Raw genomic sequence first — 16,333 nt, 5'->3', positions numbered from 1 at the left:
GCCTTGTAACTGGGGTTGATAATGCACATACAGCCTCCTCACATGCACTTCCAAGCCTGCGCTGGCCTTGGGATACCATGAATCCTAGATATGCAAGCTCCCAAAAACAGACTTGTGCCTTGTCTTTGGACACTTTACAGTCAGCTTCACGTAGCAGGTGAAGAAACCTCTCTGTTCCCTGGAAGCATTTCTCCCTCGTGGGGGCAGTGAATAACAAGTCATCAATATATTATAATAGCACACAATTGTTATTAGGTGGCAAAAAAGCCTCAAGATCTGTAGCCAAGGCCTTCTCAAAAATGGTAGGAGAATTCTTAAACCCTTGCGGCAGCCTTGTCCAGGTATGTTGTGATTTCCCCCACTGGATAGCAAATATAGGCTGACTTTGAGGAGCAAGCCTCAAACAAAAGAAGGCATCCTTTAAGTCCAGACACGTGAACCAAGTGGCATCAGCAGGAATCTGTCCCAGCATTGTATATGGGTTGGGCACTATGGCATGAATAGTGACAGCAGCTTTGTTTACTGCCCAGAGATCCTGCACTGGCCTGTATTCCCCATTTGGTTTGCACACAGGTAACAGAGGAGTATTCCATGAGGACTTGTATTTTGCTATAATCCCATGCATATAAAGCCAATTTAGATGCTTTGTTATTCTATCAATTGCCTCTCAGGGTAGTGGGTATTGATGGACTTGTACTGGGGCAGCATGAGGGTTAAGCTCTATTACCATCGGGGGTCTGTTTAGAGCAAGTCCATGGGGGTTGTCTTCAGCCCCCACATATTACCCACATATTACCCCACATTACCTGCATATTGTGTAGGTCTGGCTCTGGCAGCCTCCTGTACACAGTTCTTAGAGCCACCATTCCTCAGCCCTTGGGGCAATTAGAGTCAATACCGTTGCCTTTGGCTTCCCTATCTCCGGGTCATATTCCTGTTAGGTGTAAAGGAAATTTGTGCCTGCAGCTTCTGGAGTAAGTCCCTTCCTAACAAGGGCACTGGGCAATTTGGCATATATAGAAACTCGTGCTGCACCTCCTGTTCTCCAATAACACATCTCCTGGATTTGCAAAAATGTCTCTTTTCTTTGGCCCTGGAAGCCCCTACGATAGTAGCACAGTTCTTTTTAGGGGGGCTAATTGCATGAGTTACCACAGAGAAATCAGCACCAGTATTCACCAAAAAATCCATTAACCACTCCCCACTTCCATAGAGACCATAGGCTCCCCAAGGCCTGAAAAGATGGAACCCGGCCTGTCTCAGTCCTCAAAATTCTTGGCTGCTGCTAAGCCGATCAGATCGGGAGCTGCCTTTGAGGTGCCATGACTAGCAACCGAATGCCACACTCAGGTGTTAGACCATTGACCATCATTTCCATCCTTTTCCTATTCAGGGCACTCATCTTTCCAGTGGCCCATTTGCCTGCACCTTGCACATTGGTTCCTGTCCAGCTGGGTCTGGCTTTCTTCTCCCAGTCTTGTTTGCTTCCTTCCTTGGCCTCTGCTTTGGCCATGCCTTCTAGCAAATCCAGGGTTACTTTCTGCTAGTGCAGCAGCTATAAACTGAGCTGTCTCCTTGTTCCTATTTGTTTGTTCTTTCTTCCTTTCTCCCCACCTCTTCCTCCCAGTTTGTGTATACTTTGTTTGCTATTTCCATGAGTTCAATAATATTTTCCCCAGCAAAGCCTTCCAGCTTCTGAAGCTTTTGTCTTATGTCTCCTTGTGCTTCCCTGACAAAGGTCATATTTGTCATATTTTGGTTTTCAGGAGCCTCTGGAATAATTGGAGTGTAGAGCCCGTATGCCTCACAAAACCTTTCATTGAATGCACTTAGGCTTGTGGTGCACTTCTGATATTTTACTCATATTCATTGCCTTCCTTCCTCCTGCTTTTATCCCATTCAGGAGTGCCTTTCTATATAGCTGCAGCCATTCCAAGTCCCTTGCCTCATTTGGATCCCAGTTAGGGTCCTCATTTGGGTATTGCTCCTCGGCAAACTGGCATGGGTTAGGGGTGACTTCTGGGGCTTCTTTTTCTAACCAGCTGAGAGCTGCCTGATTAACTCTCCTATGCTTCTCTGTATGAAATAAAGTTAGCAAAAATTGTTGACAATCTGGCCAGGTTGGATTATGTGTCATAATAATAGAATTCACCAAATCAATGAGAGCCTGAGGCTCTTCTGTATAGGAGGGGGTGTGCTGTTTCCAATTTAAGAGATCAGTAGTGGAGAAAGGCTGATGAACATAATGCCTAGGACCGCCTTGTATCTGCCCCTGGTCATCATGAACTTGTGTCCTGGTCTCTCGAAGTGGCATCTGCAAAGCCCATGGTTGGCCAGAGCAGAGGCGCCTAGCTGCATCACCCTCTCCATCTTCCTTGTTTTTTTCTAATGGGGGCTTCTGTTCCTCTTGGTGGGGAGACTGAGCCTCACTTTCCTCCGAGCCCGACTTTCCAGATGCTCCCAACTCTGCCTCCTGCCTATTCTTGCCATAAACAGGCAGACTGGCACATATGGGGGGCAGACATTCCCTTTCCTCAGGTGGGGCCCAAAGAACTGGTTTCAGCTGAGGCTTCGAGGATTCCTTTTCCTCAGAGATGCTAGGGACTTTAGGTTCCTCTGCTTCTTTTGGTTGGGCTGCCCCGAGCCACTAATGCCTTGCAATATCCTAAGCAGGGCTGTAGCCACTTGGGGTGAGTTTGTGCCACATTGAGCCAAGAGTCTACATAGGTAAACTGGCCTGGGTATCCTGGTTGTCCTCCAACTCCAGTGACCACCTTAAACACATGGCCAGTTAATTTCCTGTCTATTGTACCTTCAGAGGGCCACTCCACATTGAAAGCAGGCCTATCTATCTCATAGTATGTCCTTAATTTTTGAGCATCAAGTTCGATCCTATAATCATCTCTAAATCCTTTTTTTTTTAAATTATTTATCATGCATTCCAAAGGAGTCGATTTCGATGCTTTTCCTCCCATTTCCTCCCTTGGGGCCACACTTTTGCTCTCACTTTCACTCTCAGATCCACCAGACTGGGTCCTATTACAGGAGTTTTGGACAATGCTTAGCCAAGAACATGCCTTCCCCTGTCACGGCCTGCTGCAGCTGTGGAGCTGGTCTATCAGCCCTATGCAGTGTCCTAGGTCTGATTTCCCCTGCTCTTACCTTGGAGCACACAGCCCGCGCTAAGGGTTCTGTGCCTCCCCACATCACCCCCCGTGTTGGCCTCTCTGAAGAGTCTCTTTCACACACCTCCCCTGCCCCAGGACTCCTCATCAGATGAAACAAACCTCTCTTATGTCCCAGGTGGCTTCACATGCACCCACGCACTCCCAGTTGTGGTGGCAAGCCATTCTTGCCACCCTGCCAGCAAGCTCTACTTTGCTGCACTTGCTGCTCTATTGGCCCCTTTCCTTCCTTTTTCCAGTTCCTGTCTCCAGATCCAGTGAACCACTTTCGCTTTGTTGGTGGGGACACAAGTTTCATCCAAATTCGCAAGCCACTCCTGCTGCCCCCAACCACTCTGGGTTGGATTAGTGGTCATTCCCCAGGAGGTGATGAAGCTCCCCTTCATCCTTATGGGATGGGCTTCCCTGCCTTGGGCCCTTGCTCCTTACCACAGCTCCTGAAGTGCTGGTATCATCCTGCAGCCCCATCCTCAGTTCTGTTGTGCTGCTGGGCAGGGTGCTGGGATGCGGGAAGAGCTGGTTTCCATCTGGGTGAAGCTCCCCAACAGTGCGCTTTTGATGCCAGGTCTCCCCTGGCCCCAGGGCTCTAGTCCCACAGGCAAAGGAGACAGTAAATCTGTCATCTGCAATCTCAGGCAAGTTCCTAGAAAATGTTGTGGGATTTTTAAAGAATCAGAGAGACCAACGGGTCTCTGATTCCTTAAAAGCATTTCATGAGTTGGGGGTGATCTGTGCAGGGGGAAGCATACTACAGAGGTGAGAAAAAGAGAGTTATTCAATGTAGACATGAATTACATCACCCAATTAAGAGGTTGCTGGGTAAAATGGTAATTCTGTTTTTAGTTCTATTAGGAATTGCCACTCTGCTTTTCACAATAGTTGAAATAATTTATACTCCCACCAGCAGTGTATAAGCGCTCTCTCTTCTCTGAAACCTTGCCAGTATCTGCTATTAACTTTTGTGTTTGAGGCAGTCTCACTCTGTTGCCCAGACTGGAGTGCAGTGGCAAAATCTTTGCTCACTGCAACCTCCACCTCATGGGTTCAAGTGATTCTCATGCCTCAGCTTCCCGAGTAGGTGAAACTACAGATTTACACCACCATGCCCCACTAATTCTTGTATTTTTAATAGAGATAAACTTTCACTATGTTGGCCAGGCTGGTCTTGAACTCCTGACCTCAAGTAATTCACCTGCCTCAGCCTCCCAAAGTGCTGGGATTACAGGCATGAGCCACCCCACCTAACCTGTTATTGACTTTTTAACAACACCATTCTGAGTGTGAGATGGTATCTCATTGCAGGCTTTTTTTTTTTTTTTTTTTTTGCATTTCTCTAATGTGATGAACATTTTTTTATTTTTATTTTTGAGACAGAGTCTCACTCTGTCACCCAGGGTGGAGTGCAGTGGCATGATCTCAGTTTACTGCAAACTCTGCCCCTGGGTTCAAGTGATTCTCCTGCCTCAGCCTCCTGAGTAGCTAGGATTACAAGCACCTGGTACTGCACCCGGCTAATTTTTGTATTTTTGTATTTTTAGTAGGGATGGGGTTTCACCCATCTTGGCCAGGCTGGTCTTGGACTCCTGACCTCGTGATCCACTCACCTTCACCTCCCAAAGTGCTGGGATTACAGGTGTGAGCCACCATTCCCAGCTGTGATGAATATTTTAAAAATATTTTTGTTAGTCACATATTTGTGTTTTGAAAAGCATCTCTTCATGTTTTTTTGCCTCCTTTTTAATGAGGTAGTATATTGTTTTCTTGTAAAGTTGTTTAAGTCTCTTTTTTTTTTTTTTTTTTTTGAGAGGAATTCTCACCCTGTCACCCAGGCTGAAATGAAATGGTGTGGTCTCAGTTCACTGCAACCTCCGACTCCTGGATTCAAGTGATTCTCCTGCCTCAGCTTCCTGAGTAGCTGGGACTACAGGCGTGTGCCACCACACCTGGCTAATTTTTGTATTTTTAGCAGAGACATGGTTTCACCAGAAGTTGACCACGCTGGTCTTGAACTTCTGACCTCATGATCTACCCACCTCAGCCTCCTCAAGTGTTGGGATTATAGGCATGAGTCACCAAGCCTGGCATAAGTTTCTTAATTCTGGATATTAAATCTCTGTAAGAAGAATAGTTTGCATTTTTTTAAAATTTTGTAGATTGTCTGGTTAGTCTCTTGATATTTTCCTTTGCTGTGAAAAAGCTTTTTAGTTTAATCAAGTTCAATTAGTCAATTTTTGCTTTTGTTGCAATTGCTTTTGGTGTCTTTATCATATAATCTTTGCTAGTTTCTATGCCTAGAATGGTATTTTCTATGTTATTTATCTTGCAGGGTTTTTTTTAAGTTTTGCATTTAAGTCTTTAATTCATCTTGAGTTGATTTTTATATATGGTGTAAGGAAGGGGACCAGTTTCAATCTTGTATACAGTGCTAGCTAGTTATTACAGCACCATTTATTAAATAGGAAATTCTTTTTACATTCCTCTTGTCAGCTTTGTCAAAGATCAGATGGCTGGAGGCATTATTTCTGGGCTCTCTATTCTGTTGCGTTGTTCTATGAGTCTGTTTTTTTTTCTTTTTTTCTTTTTACCAGTTTAATTTGCTTTGGTTACTATAGTGTAGTTCGAAGAGGAGCGATGCAATGCTTCCAGCATCATTCTTCTTCTTCTTTTTTTTTTCTAGACAGAGTCTCATTCTGTTGCCCAAACTGGAGCACAGTGGTGTGATTTTGGCTCACTGCAACCTCCACCTCCCAGGTTCAAGCAAGTCTCCTGCCTCAGCCTCCCGAGTAGTTGGGACTACAGGCACGCGTCACCATGCCTAGCTAATTTTGTATTTTTAGTAGAGACAGGGTTTCACCTGAAGACAGAAATAAAGAAACATATTTTTATATTCATGGAGCAGCTCATTGTTCCTGAATCTCTGCTGTTATAAAGGACAGAAATGGGTGGGCTTTTTCTGCAGGTCTTAGTTCTTTTTTCTGTGGGTGTGAGACTAGCAGGTAAACAGGTGGTGCTGAGAACTTTAAAGGAATTTTCTCAAGATGCAGGTGTAACTTCTCCAGAGAATGTCATCTCAAAAGGATTTCCAAAGAAGACGAAAGAGGAAAAATGGCTTTTTTTTTTTTCAGCTAAACGTGTGTCAGATGAAGAGCTGTGTCCACTCTGCCTCCTGGAGTGCCATGCATTTAGTCCTTGCAAACCTTTACTTCTCTACTTGTGTTTCTTTTCCCCTAATGAATTTTTTTTAACTACTTTTTAAAATTCTTGTGATAGTCAAGGGTCTCTGCAAAATATTTCTCTCCTATATCCCAGAGCCTTCTCTACACTCTCTAAATCATGACTTCTTATATGCCATGCAGAATTCTTACCACGAATTTATAATCTGCATTATTAAAAATGTTCCCTTTGTTGCTGTTGAAATGGGAAAACATGGATATTCAAGATTCCTATTGGGGGAAAGCAGGGGTCCTTAGTAAAAATAGAGAACATGTAATGTTGAGGTTTCATCTGTTTTCTCCATTAACTCTATGCAGAACAGGACTAAGAAAATGCTGATTTAAACAGGATAGCATTTATTACCCAGAAAGTTCTGAAAAAAAATCGTTGAGAGATACCTACTTTCTAGGGTGCTAAAGAAAGACTACTTTAAATTGTTACTAAAAGTGACAGAACATAGAAGATATCTGCATCTTGAACTCTGCATAAAACTGATTTTTCTGTGTGGTTAAATTCAGACTATACTTTTTGAGGGGCAATATCTCAGCAGTGGTGATGTGTTCTTCTGTGTGCATCAGCACATCATAAAAATTGATCCTAGTGCAGTTGATTTTACAATTTACTTAAAGAGCTCCCTGAAATATGTATTTCACTATAGAGTTAATTATTTTTCTCTTTATTATTAAGTATCTTTGTGTGGCTAAAGAAGAGCTGTGCATAAACCATCACATTTAATGTGGCAGCTGCCTTTCTTTCTTAGGTTTTCTTTACAAATATCTGTCTTTGAAGAATGAAGACTCTTGTCTTTGTTTCCAGGCCAGAAAAATTGGGTAAAACACCACAGGGTCTTTCACTTACTAGATGTTTGATAAAATATTCTTTTTCGGCCAAACGCATTGGCATTACTAGTGAGCTTGTTAGAAATTCAGAAACTCAGACTTTATTCCAGATCTTCTGGAAAAAAAATCTGCACAAGATCTTCAGTTTATTGTACATATTAAAACTTGAGAGGTGCCTTCTAACTCAGCATGTCTTTTTTGTCTGAAAAATATACACAACTCATTCTTTATGATGCAAATATAGCACTAAAAATGTACATGTTTGTGTTTATGCCTTTAGTTTTATACTTTATTATTCATAAAAGTATCATATATGCCCTGGTATTGTGGGTCTTATACCATTATCTTCTCTCACAGTTAGAGAATACATTAGAGAATATTTCTGTGTTGAAAATTGTTGGATAATTTTAGTCATTCCTATAAGTCAGAACAAATTTTCTTTACTCTCTCATTTAACCATAATTCAAATGATAAATTTTGCCTATGGACACTTGTAAATGTGTGTGTGTGTGTGTGCGCGCGTGCGCGCGCACACAAGCTTGTGTTTTTCAGGGGCCATTGACATTTAGGGATGTGGCCATCAAATTCTCTCTGGAGGAGTGGCAATGCCTGGACACTGCTCAGCAGGATTTGTATAGGAAAGTGATGTTAGAGAACTACAGAAACCTGGCGTTCTTGGGTGAGAATAACTTTAATACACAATTCCTTATATAACCTAAAAGTTTCATTTCTCTATTTTGTAGAAAAATTTTTGGTAATTTATGCTTTGCATACAGGAATTTCTGATCTTTTTTTTCAAAAAATCTTGAGAAATTATCTCCGTAGAAAAAAATTTCTTCAAGCTGTTTTATCTTGGCCTGAACATTTTACTTTCCCAAGCTGATCTGTATTCTTCACTCCAGAGCAGTGGTAATTTCAAAAATTTAGTAGTATAAAATATTATTGCCCATATGTTAAAATCTATTTGCCAGCACTTATTTTTGATTCATGAGTACTGGGTAGTGAAATTAAGAAGCTACAAATTTAAAATATTTTCTAAACGTTAAGAACTTTCTGTTATTAAATAGCAGTTTGGGATTCATTTTCTAGAATATTCTATTACATCCTCTTTACTAAGCATGGTGCTAGGTTGGTAATTAAAGAATATGAGCAAGATTCATATTATTTATTTTTAATAAAGCAGGTATTGGTTTCTCTAAGCCTATCTGATCACCTGTCAGGAGCAAGGAAAAGATCCCTGGAATATGAAGAGACACGGTATGGTAGCCACACTCCCAGGTAGGTGAGACTAAATGAAACAGTTGAGATAGATGAAAGGGTGGAAGATTTAAAAAAAAAAAAAAAAAGCCAGTCTCTACAGTGTGATTTGGAAAGCTCTGTTCCAAAGCAAATAGTTTCTGGGAAGCCGGAGTTGTGTGTGTTTTGTTTTGTTTTGTTTTTCTCACATAGGGTCATCTTCTGTCTTATGCTTTTAAATTCTCTAAGGATTCTACTTTCCCTTCATTGATCTTCCTTCAAGTTCACAGTGAGAGCCAAAATCCTCTTCATGGCATATAAGAGACTGCACAATCTGACTGCTTTTCCATTGTTCTGGGGGACACACAAATATCTGCATGATTTTGAGAAACTTTATGTTAAACTAGTATTTTAGTTATCTTTTTGCATCATGTCTAAAATGTGTGAGAGTAGTGGTCTCTGTTCTGTTGGTTTTTATGTTACTTTTCTGCACATTCCCTCCTGTTTTTATTACTATATTCTTGAAATATAGTTTGAAATTATGAAGTATGATGTCCCTCTGCTTTGTTCTTTTTCCTCAAGATTGCTTTGGCTATTCAAAGTTTATTGTAGTTTGTTGTAAATTTCAAAATTGTAGTTTCATTACTGTAAAAAAATTTCACTGGAATTTTGATGGGAATTGTGCTGAATCTATAGATTAGAGAATATGATACTTTAAGAATATTCTTTCCATAAATATGAAATATTTTAAAATTTATTTGTGTCTTCTCTAATTTCATTTATTGATTTATAGCTTTCATTGTTAGGATTTTTTGCCTCTTGGGTTATATTTGTTCTCAGAAATTTAGTATTTTAATTATATTTTTAAAAAGATTGTTTTCTTGGCCAGTACCGTGTCTGAGACCTGTAATTCCAGCACTTTGGGAGGCTGAGGCGGGTGGATCACTTGAGTTCAAGAGTTTGAGACCTGTCTGTCCAATATTATGAAACCCCATCTCTACTGAAAGTATAAAAAATTAGTCTGGTGTGGCAGTGGGCACCTGTAATCCCAGCTACTCAGGAGGCTGAACAAGCAGAATCACTTGAATCCAAGAAGCGGAGGTTGCAGTGAGCCGAGATCACATTATTACACTCCAGCCTGGGCCACAGAGCAAGACTCTGTCTCAAAAAAAAAAAAAATTAGTAAAATATTTTTATTTCTACTGTATCCAATAGCTTGTTTTAAGTGTATAGAACAATAACTTATACTTTTATGTTAATTTTATATTTTGTTAATTTACTGAGTGTATTTATTAGACAAATTTCAATGTACTGTCTATGGTTTTTTATGTATAAGATTATATATTCCTCAAACAGCAACTATTTGTCTTCAATTTCAATGGCTTTTAAAAATGTTTTTTATTCATTATTCTGCCACACACTTCCAGTGCTGTGTTAAAATAGAAGCATTGATAATGGGCACAATCGTTTTTTATATTGGTGTCCATGAATTTGAAAAAGCAAACAACTCCTTACGTTTTCATAAACTGATTTCAGGAGTAAAGATCTTCTTTTGTTGGGTCCCCAGGGTTCTGGGATGCCCTCTGGGTTTGTAGTGGAGTTGGGTTGTAACTTGGTCACCAGGCTGCTGGGTCTGCTCTAGGGTCCACATTTAGATGGCTTGTTACAAGGGGCTTGGGTAGTTGTAATTCCCATTTGTTTTCTTTTTTCTTTCTTTTTTTTTCTTTTTTTTTTGAGACGGGAGTCTTGCTCTGTCTCTCTCCAGGCTGGAGTGCAGGCTGGAGTTGCTCGCCTCACTGCAACCTCTGCCTCCCGGGTTCAAACAATTCTCCTACCTCAGCCTCCCAAGTAGCTGGGACTACAGGTGTGTGCCACCATGTCCAGCTAATTTTTGTATTTTTAGTAGAGATGGGGTTTCACTGTGTTGGCCAGGATAATCTCGATCTCTTGACTCGTGATCCACCCGCCTCGGCTTCCCAAGGTGCTGGGATTACATGCGTGAGCCACCGTGCCTGACCCGTATTCATCTTTTTTCTTAATACTCAGTAATCACTTGCTACCCCTGTTTTCTTTCAGTGGTACTGCAGTCTCTTTACTGCGTTAACATTTACCTTTGGTCTCAGCAGACTCAAACTGTCATTCCAAAGTATACTGCCATTTCTTTCAGCACTATATGTCATGAGAGACAGAAACCAGTGTCTAGAAAGGCTCCTACAAGAAAGTAATAAAGATTTATGAGCCAGTATTTTACCTGTCTTTTTTAAAAAAAATTAAAGTTGGCAATTTACTTTTTTTTTTTTTTTTGAGATGTAGTCTTGCTCTGTTCCCCAGGCTGGACTGCAATGGCACGATCTTGGCTCACTGCTACCTCAGCCTCCCGAGTAGCTGAGATTACAGGTTGAGCCACCATGCCCAGCTGGGAATTTACTTCTAAAGGCATTATGTTATATTGGGGTGTAGGAATAGCCATATTGGGTAAATGTAACAAACTTTTGTTTTTCCCTTCTATGTAGCTTTGTGCTCACCTGGGGCACTTCAAACACTTAACTCATTTATAACTTTTTCTCAGATGTATTTTGGTTAGTATGTTTTTGTTACATATATATGACTGTAAAAAAATTAGGGCGTTTGGTATTTTGCTATGCTATCTTATGTAGTCTGCATAATATTATAGGTTAGATTTGTAATCTATATTTATCTGAGTCTAGTAAGTGGGGTAATTTGTTATTTTTATTTCTTTCAGTTGTATGTTCTCATTTTGCCCAAGACCTTTGGCCAGGGCTGAGCACTAAAGATTCTTTTCAAAAAGTGATACTGAGAGAATGTGGAAAATGTGGTCATAAGGATTGACACTTAAGAAAAGGCTGTGAAAGTGTGAATGAGTGTAATGTGCCCAAAGAAGGTTATAATGAACTAAGCCAGTATTTGAAAACTACCCAGAGCAAAATATTTCAATGTGATAAATATATGAAAGTCTCATAAATTTTTAAATTCAAACAGAAATATGATCAGGTATACTGGAAAGAGACCTTTCAAATGTAAAAAATGTGGCAAATCATTTTGCATGCTTTTACACCTAAGTCAGCATAAAAGAATTCATACTAGAGAGAATTCTTACCAATGTGAAGAATGTGGCAAAGCCTTTAAATGGTTCTCAACCCTTACTAGACACAGGAGAGTTCACACTGGAGAGAAACCCTACAAATATGAAGAATATGGCAAAGCTTTTAATCAGGACTCAAACCTTACTACACATAAGAGAATTCATACTGGACAAAAACCCTACAACTGTGAAGAATGTGGCAAAGCTTTCTACCAATTCTCATACCTTACTAGGCATAAGCTAATTCATACTGGAGAAAAACTCTACAAATGTGAAGAATGTGGCAAAGCCTTTAGTGTATTCTCAACACTTACTAAACATAAAATAATTCATACTGGAGAGAAACCCTACAAATGTGAAGGATGTGGCAAAGCCTTTAACAAGTCTTCAACACTTACAATACATAAGATAATTCATAGTGGAGAAAAACTCTACAAATGAGAAGAATGTGGCAAAGCTTTTAAGCGGTCCCCATGCCCTACCACACATAAGAGAATTCATACTGTACAGAAACCCTACAAATGTGAAGAATGTTACAAAGCCTTTAGTATATTTTCAATCCTTACTAAACATAAGATAATTCATACTGAAGAGAAACCTTACAAATGTGAAGAATGTGGCAAAGCTTTTAACCAATCTTCCAACCCTTACTATATATAAGATAATTTATACTGGAGAAAAATCCTACAAATGTGAAGAATGTGGCAAAGCTGTTTTTTTTTTTTTTTTTTTTTGAGATGGAGTCTCGCTGTCACCCAGACTGGAGTGCAGTGGTGCAATCTTGGCTCACTGCCAGCTCTGCCTTCTGGGTTCATGCCATTCTCCTGCCTCAGCCTCCTGAGTAGCTGGGACTACAGGCCGCCACCACCACGCCCAGCTAATTTTTTGTATTATTAGTAAAGACGGGGTTTCACCATGTTAGCCAGGATGGTCTCAATCTTCTGACCTCGTGATCTGCCTGCCTTGGCCTCCCAAAATCCTGGGGTTACAGGCATGAGCCACGGCACCCAGCCAAATGTGGCAAAGCTTTTAAGTGGTCCTCACACCTTGCTAGACATAAGGTAATTCATACTGAAGAGAGATTCTACAAATGTGAAGAATGTGGCAAAGGCCTTTACTGGTCCTATTCCCTTACTAAAGAATGTGGCAAAGCTTTTCACCAGTGCTCAAACCTTATTGAACAAAATAATTCATTCAGGAGAGAAACCCTACAAATGTGAAGAATGTGACAAAGCCTTTAACCAGTCCTCAGTTCTTAATAAACATAAGAAAATTCATACTGGAGAGAAACCCTATGAGTGTGAAAAATATGGCAAAGGCTTTAGCTAGTCCTCAGTTCTTAACACTTAAGATAATTCATAAGATAGGATAATTCATAAGATAATTCATACTGGAGAGAAACTCTATGAACCAGAAAGATGCGATAATGCTTTTGACAACACCTCAAACTTTTCTACAACCATAAAAGAAATCATATTGGTGAGAAATCCCAGAAATGTGAAGAATGTGATGAAGTCTTTAAATGATTGTCGTACCTGATTATAGGTAATATAATTCATAGTGGAAAAAATTCCTACAAGTGAGAACAGTGTGGTAAAATTTTTAACTAATACTCACACCTTATTGCACAGAAATGCATTCATATTTGAGAAAAATTCTACAAATATAGACTGTGAAAAAGACATTAATATCTGCTCACATCTTACTCAACACCAGAGAGTTCATGCTTAATAAAGGCATGATAAGTGCAATTTCCGTCAAAAGACCTTTCAGAAAATCTTATTCTTTAAAGTGAATAAGAGGATTTATATTGAAGATGAACATTACACATGTAAAGAGGGTTGAAGTACCTTTACTTGTATCAGATCTTATTGTCCACATTTTGTACTAGAGGAAAACTCTGAAGGAGTTGCTCAAACTTTGTTCAACATCAGGGAATTTATATTGAAGAATTGTCTTGCAAATGTAATAAATTTAGGAAAACAAATTTTCAAAAACTACAGCTTAGAAAACACCAGAGTTTATATTACAATATATCCTTGAAAATGCAGTAAAAATGAAAAAAAAAATTAATCCAAATTTAAGTCTACATAAATATAAGAGAATTTATAGTAGAAATATGTAAGGAACTGACACTGGATATTTCACTAAATCAGACTTCCAAGTATAGAAAATAATCTAAAACTAAAGTTGGTATAAGAATTATTTGTATATAACTCTAAGAGGAGTAAAAGTTTTTTGCAGAGTAATAACTACATTCAAAGTATACTTTATTTCTTGAAAAAAGTACAGAATTTTTGAAAGCAAATGATGTAATTCAACTCTCATTATTTTCTGCTGTTTTCATTCTTATTCACTTGTGAAAGCTTGTGATCATTTGTTGCTGCATCAAAGGTATGAGAGATTCTTTTCCATTAGGTGGGCATTATTTATGATCTTTTCTATGGACAAGTAAGGACATTAGAATGTAAGATGCATGAAGAAAATCTAAGTGGAGAGGTTCTTTGTGGTTAACTTATACTATTGAGTGATGCACGAGGTAGGTGTTAAGAGTAATATCCTTTTGCATTATGAGAAAACTAGTAGTAAATTATTCATATATTGTACTAATTGTACTTTTATATAATAAAATGCAGTACGTTTTAAAAATTTTAGATTATGTGTGAAGTTAATAGTTTCACCATTTTTAACATGTTAAATACTATTGTGCATTCAATGAAGAATTATTGTGCCACAAAGATTAACCTTTTCCACTTTGCCCAAAAGTATAGGTAAAAGATGTTAACAATATACTATTTGGTAACATAATGGACTAACATCTTTAGTCATCTCTTTTGTCAGTGGCTTTAAATTGCAAATTTAAAGAATATTGTTCCTGTAGGTTAAATTTTTATTCTTATTTTAATCATTTAAATTTGTTTTTCTTAATTTTCTAGTTTGCAGGCATAGAGATGTTCATAGTAGTCAAACTAGAAAATTTTAAGAAAATAAATAAACTCCTGGATACACACAACTTTCCAAGATTGAACCAGGAAGAAACAGAAGTCTTGAACAGGGCAAAAATGTATAAAATATATAAGATGAAATTGAATTAGTAATAAAAAACCTACCAACCATAAAAGCCCTGGATTATATAAAATCACAACAAAATTTTACTTCATATACAAAGATGAGCTCGTACTACTACTGAATGTACTCCAAAAAATCAAGATGGGATTCCACCCCAACTCATTTTATGAAATCAATATTATCTTGATACCAAAATCTAGTGAAGGCACAACAAAAAAAGGAAACTACAGGCCAATATTTTTGGTAAACATTGAAACAAATATCCTCCATAAAATACTAGCAAACTGAGTTCATAAGCAAATCAAAACGTTTTGCCACAATCACATGAGCTTAATTCCACCTATGCAAAGATATTTCGTCATATGCAAGTCAATAAGTGCAATTCACCATGTACAGATAATTTAAAAATTATACAATTAACACAATAGACACAGAAAATGCACTCAAGGAAATCCAATATTCATTCATGAAAATATTCTCAACAGAGAAACCATTGACAAAACATACCTCAAAATAGCAAGAGCCATGTATTAAAAATCCTCAGCCAACATTATACTGAAAAGGCAATAGCTGCATGCATTCTCCATTAGAATAAAAATAAGACAAAAATATCCACTCTAACACTCCTATTCAACATAATTTTAGAAGTCCTAGTTAGAACAATCTGAGAAAATAAAGAAGTTAAAAGCATCTAAATAGAAAAAAAGGAAATTAAATTATCTTCACTGATAATACAATGCTCTACCTAGAAAACCTTAAAGATTTCCAGAAGTATTTTAATTTTAAAATATAAATTATAACTTACCTTCATTTTAGTGCATTTTTTGGTTAATATTATGGCTGATTGACAAGTTAAGTTTTAAGAAAATTTTTTGGATCAAGGCCATTAATTGTTACCATAATTTAGACAAAATAGCAATGAAAATCAACGTTGATGAGTGAAACAGCTATGATGTAGCCCCTGGTAACCATTTCTCTACCACCCAACATGAAAGCACCATCTTTGTGTCATCTCTTCCAGTTCCAAGAAAGAGGCTTCTGATCAAAATGATCAGCATACAATTTTGTAAAATTTGACTCTTTTAGTCTGAAAGTTATCCATTACCAGAAAAGTTGATCTTTTGATATGTATTATTTTATTCTATTCTATTTAAATTATTCAGAAAAGCTAAACTGCCAAAGCATGGATGTAATTTTTCAAAAATTAAAAATGCTTAAGGAACATTTTTTGTAGAAACTAATACTAAAAACAATTTTAGATTTTTAGAGTACATTTCTCAAATACTTCAAGTTACCTTCCTCTGGCAGTAGATATGTATTTTTCTATATTGCTATAATAGAGCTTTCGCTGTCCTTTGTGGCCAAACCTATCATTTCTATTCTATTTTTTTGCAGTATTATGAATTTTACATTTTAAAAGTTGTAGTCCATGCAATGTAATTTTTAAACAATTGAAAAACCTTTTTCCATGTTACACTCTCTGCTTAATCAGCAGTAACTTTATTTTCACTCTTCAAAGGCATTTTTAACTGCCTGAAATGCAAAGGGGCAGTTCAAGTGAGTTTGCTGAGCTGGTCCTCTCCAGTGTCAGTTTATTCACATTCACACAGGTGATCTTCTGGTGTAAGAAGGTGCACTTCCACAGCATTATCACAGCAATATGGAACAGATGTAATAGAATAAAAGAG

The 16,333-nt window shown here is 38.3% G+C and overlaps 2 protein-coding genes across 2 annotated transcripts in view; both read left to right on the top strand.

The window, feature by feature from the left end:
* LOC100582685 (zinc finger protein 708) overlaps positions 1–12,905 on the top strand; it is a 76,832-nt gene extending 63,927 nt beyond the window's left edge. Inside the window, 4 exon segments of the mRNA XM_030809420.1 lie at positions 11,480–12,206; positions 12,208–12,277; positions 12,588–12,696; positions 12,740–12,905. Of these exon segments, the coding sequence (XP_030665280.1) occupies positions 11,480–12,206; positions 12,208–12,277; positions 12,588–12,696; positions 12,740–12,905 (1,072 nt within the window).
* On the top strand, positions 7,721–11,258 carry LOC115832147 (zinc finger protein 430-like). Its single transcript, XM_030801968.1, has 4 exons — positions 7,721–7,916; positions 8,438–8,519; positions 10,561–10,710; positions 11,222–11,258. The coding sequence occupies exons 1-4, from the start codon at positions 7,721–7,723 to the stop codon at positions 11,256–11,258; spliced, it is 465 nt and encodes a 154-aa protein (XP_030657828.1).
* Positions 12,906–16,333: the final 3,428 nt, after the last annotated feature.

Source organism: Nomascus leucogenys, chromosome 3, assembly GCF_006542625.1.
Source record: "Nomascus leucogenys isolate Asia chromosome 3, Asia_NLE_v1, whole genome shotgun sequence".
In the NCBI taxonomy this organism is placed as follows: Eukaryota; Metazoa; Chordata; class Mammalia; order Primates; family Hylobatidae; genus Nomascus; species Nomascus leucogenys.
The sequence above is the reverse complement of the archived record's forward strand: the minus strand, read 5'-3'. Positions and strand labels throughout refer to the sequence as shown.

Bases quoted from the DNA above. Each gene is read 5' to 3' on its own strand.
- LOC115832147 (XM_030801968.1), top strand. From the start codon at position 7,721: ATGGACACTTGTAAATGTGTGTGTGTGTGTGTGCGCGCGTGCGCGCGC. The intron at 7,917-8,437 runs GTGAGAATAACT...GGTTTCTCTAAG, and splicing joins CAGAAACCTGGCGTTCTTGG to CCTATCTGATCACCTGTCAG. The intron at 10,711-11,221 runs AGCCAGTATTTT...CTTTCAGTTGTA, and splicing joins GAAAGTAATAAAGATTTATG to TGTTCTCATTTTGCCCAAGA.